At 37.8% G+C, this 16,949-nt stretch overlaps 1 protein-coding gene across 1 annotated transcript in view; it reads right to left on the bottom strand.

Moving 5' to 3' along the window:
* Window positions 1–16,745, bottom strand: part of LNPK (lunapark, ER junction formation factor) — a 42,898-nt gene extending 26,153 nt beyond the window's left edge. The window contains exons 1-6 of the mRNA XM_075511342.1: window positions 16,619–16,745; window positions 12,596–12,677; window positions 11,292–11,336; window positions 9,921–10,108; window positions 6,489–6,547; window positions 3,223–3,263 (exon numbers count right to left, since the gene is read on the bottom strand). Coding sequence (XP_075367457.1) covers window positions 3,223–3,263; window positions 6,489–6,547; window positions 9,921–10,108; window positions 11,292–11,336; window positions 12,596–12,622 — 360 coding nt within the window. The 5' untranslated portion in view covers window positions 12,623–12,677; window positions 16,619–16,745. The remainder of the gene's footprint in view (window positions 1–3,222; window positions 3,264–6,488; window positions 6,548–9,920; window positions 10,109–11,291; window positions 11,337–12,595; window positions 12,678–16,618) is intronic.
* Between the last annotated feature and the right edge of the window lie 204 nt (window positions 16,746–16,949).

Genomic DNA, 16,949 nt, shown 5'->3' with positions numbered 1-16,949 from the left:
TAACTGAGAACTCTAAGGCCAAAATTACAGCTACACAATCACAAACACAACCAGAGTATCCCTTACGATCAAGGAGGGAAAAAAAGTTGTATCCTGAAGTAGTGTCTTAATTATAGCTAATGAACTTAATCCCTACACCCAATCCATAAAGAAACACTCAATATGTTTTAAAGCATTCACTAGGAAAAAAGTAGTGTAGAGTCTCAGTTCTGGGGAAAATAAGTATTACATAAACTTTGAGTCGAAGTACAGGATAGACAATATTAATGGGCATTTCCAGATGAAGTATCTATATTTGTGTTTGTCAGGTATTTTACCCACACCAATATCCATGTGATTATGCCACCAAAAACCGAAGCCTTTTGAACAGAACTGAAGTTCTATTGAGCAGCTCATTGCACAGCTGCCAGAGCATTTTATCTAGATGAGGACCTTACTCCGTTATAGGTACCCTTCAGCATGTAAGCAATGTTGCTACGGAAAAGGTGGATCACATGCCTGTAAAACACAAGTACTGTAACATTTTTCAAAAGGACAATTGTCTTCAACATAAGATTTCTCCAGCAATCAGGTAGCTGAGCTGCAATGAAGTGAAAAACCATAGCTGTTGTGGCAGGCTGACAGTGCCTAGACAACAATTTGCATTACAAATAAACAGGAAATACGTAATTTACTTATCCCAGATACTTTGAGGATCACAACATAAATATCTCAGTAACTAATCCTATTTGCAAACTCAGTAGCAAATCAGAATCCAACAGGGAAAAAAATTCTCTCCCTCCCCCCTTCCCATTACTTTACTTGGCAAAGGTTTTTGGGTTGTTTTACTAAAAGGTAGGCATTGCTACAGTTATTCATAGCCACAGATAGTCCTAAGGAAGTTAATCCAAAACAAAACCAAATCTGAGTATTATCAAAACCAAATTATTACAGAATGCAATTTTATGAGTGTTTTTATCTAAAATACAAATTATATTCTGTCTCATTACCTGCCTCCACTTTCAGGTCATTTCAACATGCTAGGTTTCATGTATGATGATCTAATTTTAATGCTTAATTGAATACCTTTAAATTATGACGGAACTCCCAAGTCAATCTTCTGAGTAAAAAATACCAACACCGTGCTGATTAAAGAGGTTGCAATAAGTCTTCTGTTTCTGGTTCATTGATAGGAACCAGGCACCCACAAGATCAGGAGGCAATCATGAACTTTTTATTCCCCTCAGATTGAAAAATAGCTGAGTTATAGGTTATTGACTTCCCAGAACTCTGTTTTACTAACCCTATTTAGAAGTTTGTCTTTAATGATTAAAGCTTGACATGCATATATACTAATGGCAATTTATATTTCCAGGTTTAAATTTTCCATAGTTACATTATAATTTCTGTTCACAAAGTATTCGTGCAGATGTTTAATTTTTAACTAGTGCATGCTCTTCTACAATATGTTGTTTTGATTATCTGCATATGCAAAATACACATTTACATCTTGTTTCAACAGCATCAATTGCCAAAGTAAAAAACTCTCCCCTTTATAAACCAGCTTTTGCCTCACTAATATTTTATTCAATGCCTTTTCTCTAAAGAAGTGCTTCTCACACACAAAAATTCAATTCAGCATCACTAGTTCTTCTAGAATAAATATTAATATTTTCATGGTTACAGAAAAATAAACTTAAACTGAAATTAAGGCTCTACATTTAAGACTCCAAAAGCTGTTTTGTTCTCCATTGTGCTTTTTCTGTGTCAAGAACTTTCCTTCCAAAGCTACCCAATGACTATGTAAATTGGAGAGATTAACTAATTTCAGTTAAGCAGTTTTCATAAAATAAAATTAAAAACGTCACACTCATTTATTTCGTTCTCAGAAAATGTAAGCCTCTCCAACCCCTTTTTAATCACCTCTCCAACCAAAGCACACTTCCATTTAATGAATTCCTTAATACAAAGATTAGCAGATATAAATATTAGCAAATCCTCTTTACCAAAGAACAATGATATAATTAGGTTACAGGTTATCATTTTTACATCTACATTTTAAAAGTGATAAAAAACAGGGTGAAAGATCAGTTTCCCCTGTAAGGGCCATGTAATACCAGACTCTTACCTGCCTCCCTTTTTGTAGCTTTGTTGTGGGTTTTCTGTTAATTTAGCTACCATGGCAAAATCAGAAGGCATGAGGTGAACACTTTGGGAAATTCATTAACAATAAAACCTCATAATACAACTTTTGGAGTTTTTTGGGGGAGGAGACGCTGTTTTGTTGGGGGGGGGGGGGGGGGGGTGCTATTTGGTTTTTGGTTTGTTGGCGGTTTTTTGTGTTTTGGTGGTGGTGGTTTTTAAGTTTTGCCTTCCAAGGCAGGAGATGAAGCCAAAAACATAAGTAAACAGAGAACTTCCTTATGCAATGATTAAGTAGAGAGGAAACAGCTTTCAGTGTTACAAACTTTGCAAAGAGTGCAAGTTATCCAAGACCTGGAATCTTTTCCATCCTAAATTTGTCTTACTGAGATTAAGTGTTAATTCACTTGAAGCAAGTACCTGGCATACACCAGTTTTATACTGTTAACTCATCCACACAGCTCAAAATAGATGACCTCAAGACAACTGACAGGCTTGATACATGACAAGATAAATTTTTTAGAGGAAAGAATATAATGGAAGAAATATGTAGTACAAAAATAAGATGGAGGAGGATGGGAAATAAGTGGTGATATTTAAGATACAAACAATAATCTGTTACTTGATGAAAAAGTGAATCCAGACAAGATGGAAGTCCTTTTTGCTATTTATGAACAAGACATTAAGTGACAGAGTAACTATTAAAGATATAGTTGCATCTATGTTCTTAAATCAGTGCAACATCTAACACTTTTTATAATCCTAAAGTTAAAGAAGTAGTCAGCAATGAGTAGGTTAAAGCATACATTTTTGTTTTCTGACAAAACAGAATCACTTTACATAGATCTAGCAACATTAAAACAGTAGGCTTAAGTTAAACTACAAGGAGATAATTTATCCTCATATGCAAGCAGTCCTTTGTAATTTGGGGGTAAGGAAAATCTTGTGTGGTACTAGAAAATGTATGAAAACAGGAATGGCAATAGTTTCACCTCCCTCCTTCCGCTCTTCATCTATGTATTACAATCAAACTCAATTTGTACAGATGCAAAAACACTTTAGTGGACCATAACAACTAGCTTTTCTTGAAGTTTTACTTACTATTTTTTTCTTTTGAGATTTTAAATCTTCCAGCGCATCATCTAAAAGAAGGACATCATACGTTAGTTTTCAAATATAAATAAGAGATAATTTCAGCACACTCTAAACATTGACTTCACCCTGTGAGATCAGGAAAAATTATGCACTGACTACTACCAGCCCTACAACATTAGTAAACTTTATGTAAAATAACTAAAGTTTTAATGTGAAAATAAATCATTTTAAATCCTGAAACTGCTTATAAATTATAGCCCACTGTTATCACTTTACAGTTATAACTATTAAAAAGGTTTATGTACCATTTCCTGATTAAGCAAACCAATTTTAGCCAGTGCCCTGCTTTGACCTACATTAAAACTGGTAAAACAATGGACCAAATACACTTAATCTCATGAGTCAAACTACAGGAAAAAAGTTTGAAGTCTAAGTATTAATATATCTATCTGAGTACCAGATTTACTGGCTTCAGTATTTCACATAAGCCTCTTAACACATGCTAGCTTCAAATGCCAGGTCAATTCTGAGCTTCAAATCTCAATCTATTTCACCCTTTCAATACTTTCAGACTACAGCAAAACCCCCAGTTTTGTAAGAAAAGCTACCAGAAGGTCATTTGACTACTAAATGTTAAGAGACCCTGTTAAAACTAGTAGGCACAGCACCTAACCTCTCTAAAAGGAAGGGAAAGAAGAAAGGTTAAATGCACATGGGATTTTCCTTTAAGTCAGTGCTTGCAGCTTGGCACTCATGGCACACTCACTGTAATAAACCATCACCTAATATAGAAGATATTCTCTTGATAAATCCGTTTTTCTACTACCTCCTTCGCAGCAAGAGTTTAACAAAAAAACTTTACAACTTTTTCCCCTTCTCAGCTCTACTGGACACCAGCAGTTCACTTCCTGTAAGATATAGCTATTTTTAACCATTTTTCAGTTTAAAAAAAAAAAAAAGAAAAAGCTTCATAGAACTACAAGAAACAAAAACAAAACCCAAACTAAATACATACTTTTTTGTATCTCTATTTACATATACTTAAGTATGCTATACACACTTTTTAAAGTTACTTCAGGTACACTACTGTTACTTGAAATTAAGGGAACACATAATTACTTTGAACTTTTCCAGAATGTAGAAACCCATTTTGATAGAATAAACTACTTTATTAAATGTAGAAAATACTAAAACTGGGCACGTACGTATTTGAAAGTTTATGCAATGAAAGGGTAACTACAACATTCCCTTATTAGTTAAGACAAACAGGACATGGAACAAGACCATATTTAGCACTGGGCTGGACCACAAAAGACAGACAATTCCAGGAATTGTGCATGTTCAAATTGACAAGGTACCTCCCTCCACCAAATTTTACATTTATATTAGAATACAACCTCTCATGTAGCCCCACACAGATTAACACCTTGAAATGCACTGCAATGCAGTATGGTATCATGCAGCCAAACAAATAGCACAGTAAGGTCAGCTCTTAAGAGTTACTCAAGAAACAGAAGCTGGTTTTGGTACAGAAATGCCTAGAACATCTTCAAGCACAGCCTCCCACAAATGCAATCAGTTTAAACTGTGTTTGCTTCTGATCACTTTACCTCCTGTGTTCAACAAGAACCTCATGAAACACCTGCCAAATGGTCAAACATGGCCAAATGGCAATTACTGCAAAGTACTCTCAAGAAATCAATATATCTCATCTTAAACCTACATACTAGAGAAGTCAATACTTGCAAGATACCTCATTTATTTTCCCCACACTTTGGGACAGGTCAGCCTAAATCTTCCTCAACAGTTGTCTGCCTGACCAGTCTTAAAAACTGAAATTCCATGATCTCTCTAAACCACCTTTCCTAGTGTTTCACTAGGAATTTTCCTCATTCAGAGCATGGTTCCCAAAACTGGCGTATGCCGGTTATTCAGCACAGAGCTTTATAGTATTAAATAATCATCTCCAGTGACTCAATGTGTTATATTAACTTATCCCAGAAGAAAAGGCTAGCTTTGAGCCACTCAGTTGCCAGTTTGCTCTCTCAGCTACGTTTTCTCCTACTTTACTGCTGTAACTATTGCACTGCATATTTGATTCCTCTTCTCCAAATACAGGACTTGTATCTTTGAGGTAAAACTCTTCATTTTTACCCCATCTCTGGAACAATGCAGAAATAATTCCTTTTGACATGTTTTAACGTCTACTAAAACCCTTTATACACAGGTTCAACAAAAGCATTAGACTTGCTTGTATGCTAAAAACAGCAACAAAGACATTTAAGCAAACTAGAAAAACATACATACTTTTTTTTCTTATCCAGCCATGAAATGCAAATATATATTCGCCTTAGAAATGAATCACAGTACCACAGAATATATGGACAATTTTATTTCTACATAAAAATGTATGTCCTATGCTTGCATATCAAATGCAAACATTAAGTTTAAGAAAAATTCCAAAAGTGATGTTTAACTCATAAGCTGTCACAAATTAAATACATCATGTTGTTCTGCAAGTCATAAAACATAGTGCAACATTGAGGTTTTCCTGTATTATTGCTCACATCACCATGAGATATTGTTATAGGCTGGACTGCTTTGAAAGAAAGTCTCAAATGAATTCTAACTACTGCAGACAAGTGCCACAGATGCACTTTTAAATTTTGCATTAGAACGAATCTGCATGTTCTTTAACAACTTTTTATATATATTTGAACACCTGCATTATTTTTTTGTTACATGACTCCCAATTTTCCTTAGCTCTCAAAACAGCACAAAAACACCTGCTTATCCCTTTTCCACTCAGGAAAATATAAGCATGCTTTGGAGAACTTGGGAGAGAAAAGCTATCTTTACAAATAAATTAAACACATCTGCTATAAACCTCTTCTCTTATACATAAAGATAACATATTAAGACTGCTGGAATACTTGCAAGATGCAAGTATTAAGGGAACTACTACTATTGTTTATATTTCCTTTCCTTCACTCCTTCTGCACAAGATTTTATTCCATTATACTTTGAAGCATGCAAAGACAGGAGAAAGTTACCACAATTTTGTAAGCAAAGTGAAAGATTAAGCAGTTTCCTTCCTGTTCTTTCAAGAACTGTGTGATAGAAACAACAGTTTTGCTAATGCTACCCATTTCAGCATCAACCAAAAGGCTACTCTTCCTGGAAGCCAAATTAGCCAAAATATTTACATTTTCATAGCAAGCATCATTCCCAACTAGTTCCGTATTCTAGAAAAAGACAGAAAAAATACTTACTATTCCTTTCTGTCCTTTTGGAAAAGAAAAAAATGAGCAGTGTTCTTATAAACCAGATTCTTTAAAACAGAAAGAAGAATTATATTAATTCAAATGTATTACTGTAACCATTTCTGAAGTCATTTAGCAAACAGGTTAATGCAGAAGACTTACCAGATGAGATTTAACTTTGTAATTACAAAGAACAGAAATCTTCAAACAATATTTATATAGAAAACCAAACATTAAATTAGTTTCTTGTCAACAACATTAATCTAAATAAAATCCTCCTGTCTATTAAAATGTAACCAAGTATTACTATAGCTAGAAATACTAAGGAAGCAGCAGCAAGTAACATCATTGCTTGCTAAAATGTTCAGTGGGAACTTTTTAAAATCAAGGTATGTGCAGCTAGCTGAAAGTTACTTAGTCATCACTTATTTGATAAATTTACGATGCATGTTACCCAGAAAACCAAGCTTACCAGCTAAGGCCCAAAATTAAGACCCGGGAGATTTGTGGGAAGAATTCAATACCAGTGAAAACCATGAGATACAGCTATTGTGCAAATACTCTCCCAAACAAAGTTAACTGACCTGACGCCTGGTGATTTTAGAGAGCTCTGAATCCACTCAGTTTCTGTAGGGTTTTAGCTGACTTAGCACAAACAATGAGGCAGTTTACCTGTGCTCAAGGATAGAGTTAAACTGATCTATGACATTTTACATTTGAAAGGTCTCTCTGCAATCATCAGGACTTCATTTGTTTTAAAGCTTAGAATTGCTTATAATTATAAGTTGACACTTTTCCTGGCAAGTTATTCAGCCTAAGCCAAGTGGCAAATCTCATACTTATCCAAAACCCTCCTAGTGCCAAGCACTATATAATAAAGCTTAAAGTAGTAATGTTTCATTTAAGAAAAAAAGAATTTTAAAGGCTAGAAAGGTTCTCTGAATAACAGCTAGCGTAAGAAAGCAGGCAAAAGGCTGTAAGATTTCAAGTAGAGTTTCAACTTAATTCGTCAGAACATCTTTTGCATTTATATACTGGCTGCCCAGCTCATAACGCTTGCAAGTATTAAGAACGCAACCTGAGTTAGTTAAGTTGGACAAGACAACTGGGATGTGAGAGTAAACTATCCAAGGTCAGAGAAACAGAGAAGGAAGTTTTAACTCTATTCCACGTTCAAAGGTGTGCTGTAATAACTACTGTAAGAATACAGATGGCTTGGCCCACTTACACAATGCAAGATGTGTCTCTTTATAAAGTATCAAAATAAATGTTTTACAGGGTTTGAATTGCTTTAAAGACTATGTTACACAGCAAAAGCATTATTTCTTTTTTTACTGTATGCTTAATAAAGAGTATTCTACCTAAAGCTGTGTTCTAAGCTAATAGATATATGGCTGGACTTCATGAAATAAAACACATTTCCTCTTTAAGAACTTTGAGGTGAAAGTTTAATAGCAGACCATTTCAGACCAATTTTACAAAATAAAAACATATTTATCTGAAAATCAGAACATGCAAGACGAAATAGAATCTAATTCAAATGAAAATCATTTCAAGAAACATCCTTCTAACATGCTAATATATTTCTTCAACTTTTCAGACATTTCAATATACATTTAAAATTAATGATGCTATATATTCCTAGAACTTAACTCGCTCTACCAGCATCAGTAACTTGCTGAGACCCTGAGGGAATAACCCAAGACAGAAATAAGTTGGTGACTGACTGCAAGCTGGAAAAGGCAGACATATTCCAGTTTGATTAGGGCTGAAAAATCTCTAGAGCTATTACTGGGGTGGCACCAGGCATTCAGCATGGAGTCACCTCTTGACCGAGAACAAAGACAAGCTGGCAGTTGCTTGCCATTCATATCTGCCAGAAAAAGCTGAAGGGGAATAGCTTAATAGAAAAACCAGATAAACAGTTGCAAGTCATAAGAGAACAACAGTCTAATTCTAAATGTTAGTAAGCCGATATCTAATTCAGAAATTTATAGAAACCCAACATTCAAAAAAAAAAAAAAGAACAAGAATCAGAGGACAAACTAGAGAATAAAAATCTGATGTGAAATCTCATACCACAGCGCTAGAAGCCACCACCTCCAGTAATAAAAGTTTTCATTTCTACACTACTCCTAACACACCTAAGTGAAGGGAGGCTGGTAATATTTCCTCTTCTACAAGCCTACCCTGTTTGCATGCACAAGCCTCACATATAACAAAGACTTTCAAATCCTTGTCCTTAAGAACAAAATCAATTCATATTGCTGCCAAAAATTAATTTGAGCTTTAATTTCTATATTAATTCTTTCCAGTCAAGACATTGCTGCCCATGTATCTTCTCCACAGGATTCCCCAAAAGCAGCATATTAGTACACTATGCATAACACAGTATGACATACAAAAAGCATATTCAAGTATTTTTTTTGCATGTTATGTTATGCTGACCCACACTAATGAAACTTGCAAACCCTTAAATACTTACATTTGACTTTGCCTTTCAAGTCTAAAGCTAGGACACTGACAAGTCATGTTTTCATACAAAGATGCTATACAAATATGGACAGTATTTATGATATTCATTTCAGCAAATTAGTAAATGCACTGTGCTCCCCATTGGTAGGAAAGATGCTCATTAGGCTGCTTCTCCTCCTTGATGGTCTGGGGGAAGGGGAGGCAGGGAAGCAGCTGTTTAGTGAGGTGGGAGCCCATTCTGTTACTTTTAGAAAAGTAGTTTTCTTAGAAAACAAAAGCCACTCATGAGGATGAGCAGCCAGTCAGCTCAGTGGAACAAAAAAGTAGACAATACTTTCTCCTATTCACATCCAATGATGTTAGGATATTTTCTAGTTGAAGAAAATGGTCAATGATTTTCCAGAAAAACAGCTAATTATGTAAAACTAGTCCTCAATGTATTTAGGCTGATGACCTTTCAAGTCACTTCTGTGTTAACAGTCACCTAATATGTAAAAGTAAGTTTCCCCATTAATTCTTGTATTTTTTTTCCCCAATTTTATAAGCTGCATTTTACATACAGGCAACATACCTTGGGTCACTTTCATATACTAGTGGTACTTTTCTAAATAGCTGTAGAAATAAAACCCAAGATAATGCTCTTTGCTTATATTACATTACCTTGCAGCTGTTCAGATACAGGTGTCTCTCTAGCCCTAGTGTAATTTTGATAAGCCAAGTAACTTTAGATGCTAACATCTTTTGATAGTAAGACTTAGTTCTACACTAAACCCAGACCCATGAGAGACATTTCCCTCAAAGAAAGTGTCTGCCAAACTATTTGGATTTATTTTAAAAGAAAAAATTCAGCAAGTTATGACAACTCAAGAATTGTCAAAAGATAACCCAAACCCCTGCTGAGATGTATTTTCCATCTCCTTTTATCAAAAAGACAGCAGTTAGAAAAAAAAAGGCATATTTACTTACATCAATGGAAATGCAAAAAATGGAAGCGTCATAATCAACCTTGCTGTCCATTCATCAGGAAGACACCACAAATATACAATTAAGCAGGTAATAAGGTAAAGAAGTGAAGAGTAGAGAAGCAGCCTTCCAACCCATAGTTTCTGTAGCCTCTGATTTTTTTCTCTAAATTCTTCTAATGTCTGTATTTCCTGTAAATAAATAGGGTTCAACCTTATTAGTGAAATTAGCTGGTGGTTTTAATAAGCTGCCTTTAAGTGTTTGCTAAAATTAGTCATATCAATTTGATACTTGATTAGAAAAGTCAAGCAGCTTTTTGATAAATGACAGTATTTGCCCAAAGATAACTTTCATCACAAATACATCACACTATTAAGGTTATGATATGGGCCACTTCCACTGTATTAGCAGTAACACATCGCTATTAGGAAGAAATATTACAAATCGGCACTTTTTCCTATTTGTAATGCATTTAGTATATTTGGGACAAGTGGAAAATGCTAGTATCTTATGAATGGCAGTCTTTATGATCACATAAATCACTACCGACCATACTTGGCATCCCAAAATTTTCATCAGGCACCTGCAGAATTTCAAATGCTTCTAATACTTTTCTACTAACATGGGAAATTGCTGAAACCTCTCTGTCATTTCACATGTTTTCATTTCAGTATTTTCCTCACATTAAGAGTGAAATCCTGAACATGTGAATGACGCTTTTGGCATAGTAATAAGTGATCAAGCAATGCTCTGTTATGTTACTATTTTGACTGCATTTCAAGTGACAACGGGAGTACTCACGCTTTCATTAAAAGGAAAACAAAAAATATCAACAGCATATTTCAAAATAGTTAATTTCCCCACAGAGTACAGACATCTGTCACAAATTCTGGCTAAAAACCACAATTGATTACTGAACCACCTATTCAGTTATTCTGCCCTGACCTTACTTACTGCCACTACAGCTACAACTCTTACACTTAAAATCATACATTGAAGCTTTTCTAATGAGCCTGATGAATGGAACTTTGCATCAGTGACATTTTGCATTACATGGGAGTTTAACCATCAGTTATAATTAAATTGTGTAATCAAGCCACCTCCACATTCATTCCCATTTTGGGCTCTCTAAATAAATATTTAAACTGTAGTTTCTCACTATCTATTATATGGCATGGGTTTTTTTAAATGACTAACAGTAAAGGGAAAAAAGGTAGCAGTCCATCTGAAACTCAGAATCTCTAGTACATCCAACTGGAATAATTATCAAAATAATTTGAAATTCCATGACAGTATTTTACCTAATGTGAAAGAAACACATGGCCAGCAAAAAGGATGCATATTTCTAAACAAAAATCAAACGTAAATACATACCTTATCAATTTTTTCTAATACTTCTACAGTGGAAGGCTTTGCCTGCTTACAAGGGAAAGAACAAAGTTGTTAATCTCACTAAAAAAAGTCAATATTTTGAGGATTACTGTACATTAACAGTTTTCTAACAATATATTAACCTCTTATGAATATGTCTTTTTATCTGTTTTATATAAAGGTAACAAGTTTTCCTATTTTAATAGTGACAAATAGAATGGACTGTAATGAATCATTATTTTAAAGTTTGTATTACTATAAACTGAAGGCTCCTCTCCTACACCACAAAAGATGAAAACCTATAATGTATGTACAGCAATAATGGATGTGTGGGTGGGAAGTAAAACAAGGAGAAAATTGATGAGTGGAGGGAATAGGCAAAACAAAGAGAATATATACAGGAAGCCCTAACCTGAGAACTTAAGCTTTTTATTATTATTCATTCCACACAAAGACACATGCTCTAAATAAATTATAAGCAACTGCAAATAAGTGTTATCATCTCCAGTAAAATTCCCCTTAGGAGCAACTTGGAATCCACCTTCTAGGAATCCTTCCTAATTTCCAAGAAGTATAAAGCCACTATCTTCCCCCACCCTTCAGGCCACAAATTCAAAAACCATAGCCCACACTGCATCACCAAGAAAGCGAGTTTCTTTCTATTACACAAAACTGACATTTCACCTAAACTTTTGCCTTTGAAGGATTTTTGTATGGGAGGCTCTGAAGACAACTGACAACATGCAAAGGCAAACCTAGACTCAAACAACTCACACCTGCCAGGAGAGTAGTCAAAAACCTCATGCCTCTTCCTCATAATCTCAGTACGCCATTCAATAACATACAAGCCAATAAAAACAGTTAGGAAGAAAGACTTGTATAGGTATAAGTAGCTACCAAAATATTTGTTAAAACAGACACAGAATGATATTCTGAATGTATCCATTTTGACCTAAAAAAGCCACCAATCTTTCAAGTCACAGACATTGCTGTATCTATCCCAATGAAGCACCACAAAACTATATAGATTTACAGAACGAGTTAAAACTGTATTTTTTATAAGTTAACCAAACCAGTGCCAGGCCTGGTACTGCAAACAAAATGAAGGACAGCTGCACAGTTTCACAGTTTAGGGATTTGGCAGAGAATATTTTTGGTCATTATGTCTCACTACTGGACTTTTAAGTGACATATTAAATGGGAAAAGTTCAGCACTAACAGTCAACCAATAGGCATTAAGAAACATGTCCTGCGTACTCCCATCTTCTAGACTAAAGATTATTATATTGTTACACAATTTTACTTACCCTCCATCTTGAAATTAATCCACCCATCTTCTATTGTGGACAAAAGTTGGCAGAGCTATCAATCTTCTACAAGAATTCACAGCTAGAAGTGAAGCATTAAGCACTTAGGAGCAATCTAACAGCATAGTCCAAGATTCATGAATTTGTTCCAATATCTAAAGGAATCAAAATATCGCATAAAGACATTGCCTAGTTATCTAACTATATGTTATTATAAAATCCAATCTTCTGTTTCATAGGCCATCTTGTAAGTCAGTTGATCAGCCTTGATGTGGCCAAACTTAATTTTTACTTTGGAAATATTTAAGCAGAGGGGAATCCTCAAAAATAGAGGCACAAAATAACTGCTAAAAAAGCCACCACAATCCTCCAGCAGAAAAACAATTTTAAAAACTATTACTAAGCAGGATTATTTAAGAAACTGATTTCCAATTATTTCCTCTGCTGCTCATAAGCATAACTCTCAATGTTCCTTTCCAGCTGTCGCTCCAGGCATCCAGCATTAACATCCTCCTATTCATGAGAAAGTTCATCTCCAATAAATCTCCTTCCTTTTCATACTCTTATCAACAAGAACGTATTGTATAGCACTATTGTTCTTCCTTTGTATAATGTCAAATAATCAGTTTCAAAGAGATTTCACTTGCTGTAGGAAAGCACTACATTGGCAGCCCTTCCCTGCACACAACGCACAGTGCAGTCACTGGCACATCAAATGGCCCTAAAGTAATCCTGAAGGTGCAAAAGTAGCTCACATCACCCTACACAAACCTGGAACCCATGAACAGCACTAATTTGAAGATCTGGGTCTAGGTTCCTGAAACAAAAGTGTAGCAACTTTCCATCAGCAGGCAGTTGGACTCAATTGACTTTGAACCTTAGGATGGCAGAATTTCTCTCCAGTCACTTAATTTACAAGTTTTTACCCAGTGAATGAAAAAGTGATTGGTTCATAGCAACCCCAGCAGTAAACTAATGCTCAATCCCAACTAGGGCTCAAACCTTTTTAACTCTGGAATGAAACAGTAAGACTTATTAAAACAAAGCACTGATCCACTTAGGCAGAAATATAAGTGGTTATTACCTTGTTTATTAAGTTACCTTTGGCCAAAAATTGAAAGATAAAGAAACCTAATCTCAATCCAAATTTGTTTCCAAATTGCCTGATGTTGTTCGAATGAATTCATATAATATAGAATACACATTGCTCACTAGCACAAACACTACTGTAGTATGGTAACCTCTTCACCTTTTAAGAAAGCCAAGGACTTCATAACCCAGAACTATAGGCCCTATGATTTTAAAAACTAATCCTTAAAGATAAGGAAATCCGTATTTGAAATGCTGCCAAAATGAAGCTAGAACAGATGGACAAATTAGCTCTGCTGCTGCCAAATTACTAGCACAAAGGGGCGAGCTACAGAAAAAGCACAATTACCCCTTGGACTCTTGAGTAAATTCTCAAAATAATCACTACTACAGCCACTCACCTCAGTAAAACAGCAGTAATGTTTTTATTTTTCAAACACACAATCTAACACTAAGAATTTTATAGAATTGTCACTTTACAGTTACAGGCAAGTTTTTGCATGACAGGTATTGCAGTAGATCTGAGCAGACACTTTCTTCACAAATATTTCTACAGAGACAGACAGTATCTTTATTGCAAAACAATACAACAGCTATGTCAAACAGCCAATCAAGAGGTTTGTGAACTTAGCACAGGGTTCCCAAATCTATAGTTTGCTTCCCTAGCATTGCCACTGCTGTTAGGAGCAACGGTGGCTCTCAGTTGTGGACACAGACAGACATGGAGATGCTCACGCGGCCTTTTTGTGTGCCATTTTCCTTCAGGCCATAGTTTGAGAACCTCTGCAGTAGAAGTGCTAGAGGATCTTTTGGGCATAGGTTATCCGTGAGCCATTGGTGACACTGACCTTTGTCAATAACACATTCACAGTGCTATCTCTACACATGTTTTTTAAAATATCTGGCAAATACCTGGAAGAGAAACAGGTTTGACAAGTGTCACTGTGCGCATAATTTTACATGAACTATGATGCTGACAGGCTTTCAGTATGCTGCTCTGCAAGTCAGTAATACTACCAAAACCCTTCCCCAAAGAGGTATTAAGGAATTAGGGCCACTAGATTCACATTTACAGCTTAGTCACTGAATCCTTAGTTAGGAGACAGAGAAGTTTCTATGGAGTGCCTCAGATGTTTTCTTTCCTTCCCTCCCTTCTCTTTTTTGACATGACAACACAAATTATCTTCACCTGCTTCAAACTATCCTCCTTCCTCCTCCCCTGCCACTCCACATACCTACCACTAATATCCTACTGTTCACAGTAAGAGTCCTCCTTCCACAAGTCTCCTTCCTTCCCATGCTCTAACCAAATTATTGCACAGCACTTTTTCCTTCTGAAGACTGCATTTCTTTAGCACAGAGCTGTCCTTTCCACTCACTGAGCACTGCTGCAATTGGACTTATTTCTATAAATATTATCACTGATTTAATACACAAATAAGATAGCTGCAACATTTCCTAGCCCTAGGCTTAAAATAGACAACAGAAATGTTAAAACACACTTAATGTAGAAGTTTAAGAAAACACTATTACCAGTTTTATTACCCAACTCTCAAAAAAATACAAGTTTCCTGATAGCATCTCCTCTACCCCAAAAATATGCATTTAATTTAATTAGTAAAAAGCATAGCAAAAGTGTCACAGTAAAAGTACCAGAGCAGGAAAAGGCTCTCTTTTGAAAGAGGGATGAATCACACACAATTACAGAAGTCATCCACCAACCTATTCATCCAGATGGAGAAAATAGTTTGATGATCTCATTGCACTTTTATCAAGTAAGTCTCAAATTTCTTCAAGCTTGTTGTTGATGTTTTAAGATGAAAAGCTCTCCAAAAAAAAAAAGTCAAAGTCTCCAAAATAAATTTTAATAACTGACTTGCTGATCAAGACTGAAGAACATCAAGACAAGTCATATTAAAAGCAAAAAGGAAGTTAGAAACCTGAAATCAAGGCTTTGCCTACAGACATATATACCTTTCCCCTGAAGGGGGAACGCTCTTTAAAATGAGGTTTTTTGTAAACTTCGTGACTTCATTATATGCAAATATTTTCAGAGATTTACCATTACAAAGAACACAAGTTCTACCTTTCCAACTGAATCTCCAGTTGTGCTCACAAAGTTTCCACCCAAGATTCATATGCTCTCACAACTTACTGAGCTCAGAAACTTCCACAGTGGCCATAAAAAGCGTCTCCAGCTATGAGAGCCGTGGACAAGGAAACAAGCAAAACAAAACCAGGAGCATCACTCACCTACTGCTAGCCTGTCCTAGAACCTCTCAGTTAACAGAAGATACTGAATTTTCCTCAATTTAAACTTCATTTGAAGCTGTTCTGTTGGAAGCACCCTATGGCGGTCCTATGCTTTGTAAAGCCTTAGTGGAAAAGGCAAATTAGTTCCCACACCGAGACTCCAAAGCGACAGAGCAAGGAGCGGGTGGGCCAGGCACTTTTCTGAAGCCTGCGAGAGCGGCCGCCCGCGGCGCGGGGAGCGAGCCCGAGGGCCCGCGGCAGGGAGGACAGCAGCAGAGGTCAGCTTCAGCTCCCGCCGCCTGCCTCTCCGGCCAGCCGCCCGGCCAGCGCCGGGAAAACCGCACGGCTCCGCCGCCCCCCCCTGCTTCCGGGCGGGCGGGGAAGGCGCCCGCCGCCCCCTCCCCGCACCCGGTGGCTTCCTCTTCCGAGGGTGCGCACGGCCCGCCGCCGCCCCGCTACCCCAGCAGCCGCCCGGCTGCCCGCGGCGAGGCGGGAGAGGGCGGGGGCACCGGCCGCCCGCCCTGCTCCGCTTCGGCCCCCGGGAACGCGGGGCCCGAGCCGGGTCACGGGCAGCGCCGGGCGCCCCTCTCCCGCCGCCCCGCCCACGGCGGAGCCAGTCCCCCCCGCGGAGTCGATCAGGGCCGGGCCGGGCCGGGCCGCTCCTCCCCCGCCAGCCCGTACCTGCCGCGGGCCGGGCCGCGCATCCCGCCGCCGCCGCCCGCCGAAGGAGGGGCGCGGCCGCCGGGGCGGCGCTCCCATCAGGCTCCGCGCGGGCCCGACAGCCAATCGCAGCCTCGCTGCCGCGGGGTGCGCTGGGAGGCGGGAGGGGCGGGGCCGTGGTGCGAGGCGGCGGGCGGCGGGGCGGGCCGGGGCCGTGGGGCAGTTCCCAGCCCCGCCTCGGGCACGGCGCGTCCGGGCGGCGGCACGGTGTCCCGGGGGGCGGTGCCGAGCCAAGTCGAAGCGGGCGGGCGGGTGTCGGAGGCGGTCATCGCCGTCCCGCCGCCATCGCCGG

Source organism: Mycteria americana, chromosome 9, assembly GCF_035582795.1.
Source record: "Mycteria americana isolate JAX WOST 10 ecotype Jacksonville Zoo and Gardens chromosome 9, USCA_MyAme_1.0, whole genome shotgun sequence".
Taxonomy (NCBI): domain Eukaryota; kingdom Metazoa; phylum Chordata; class Aves; order Ciconiiformes; family Ciconiidae; genus Mycteria; species Mycteria americana.
Note: the sequence above shows the minus strand (reverse complement) of the source record. Positions and strands in the feature narration are given on the sequence as shown.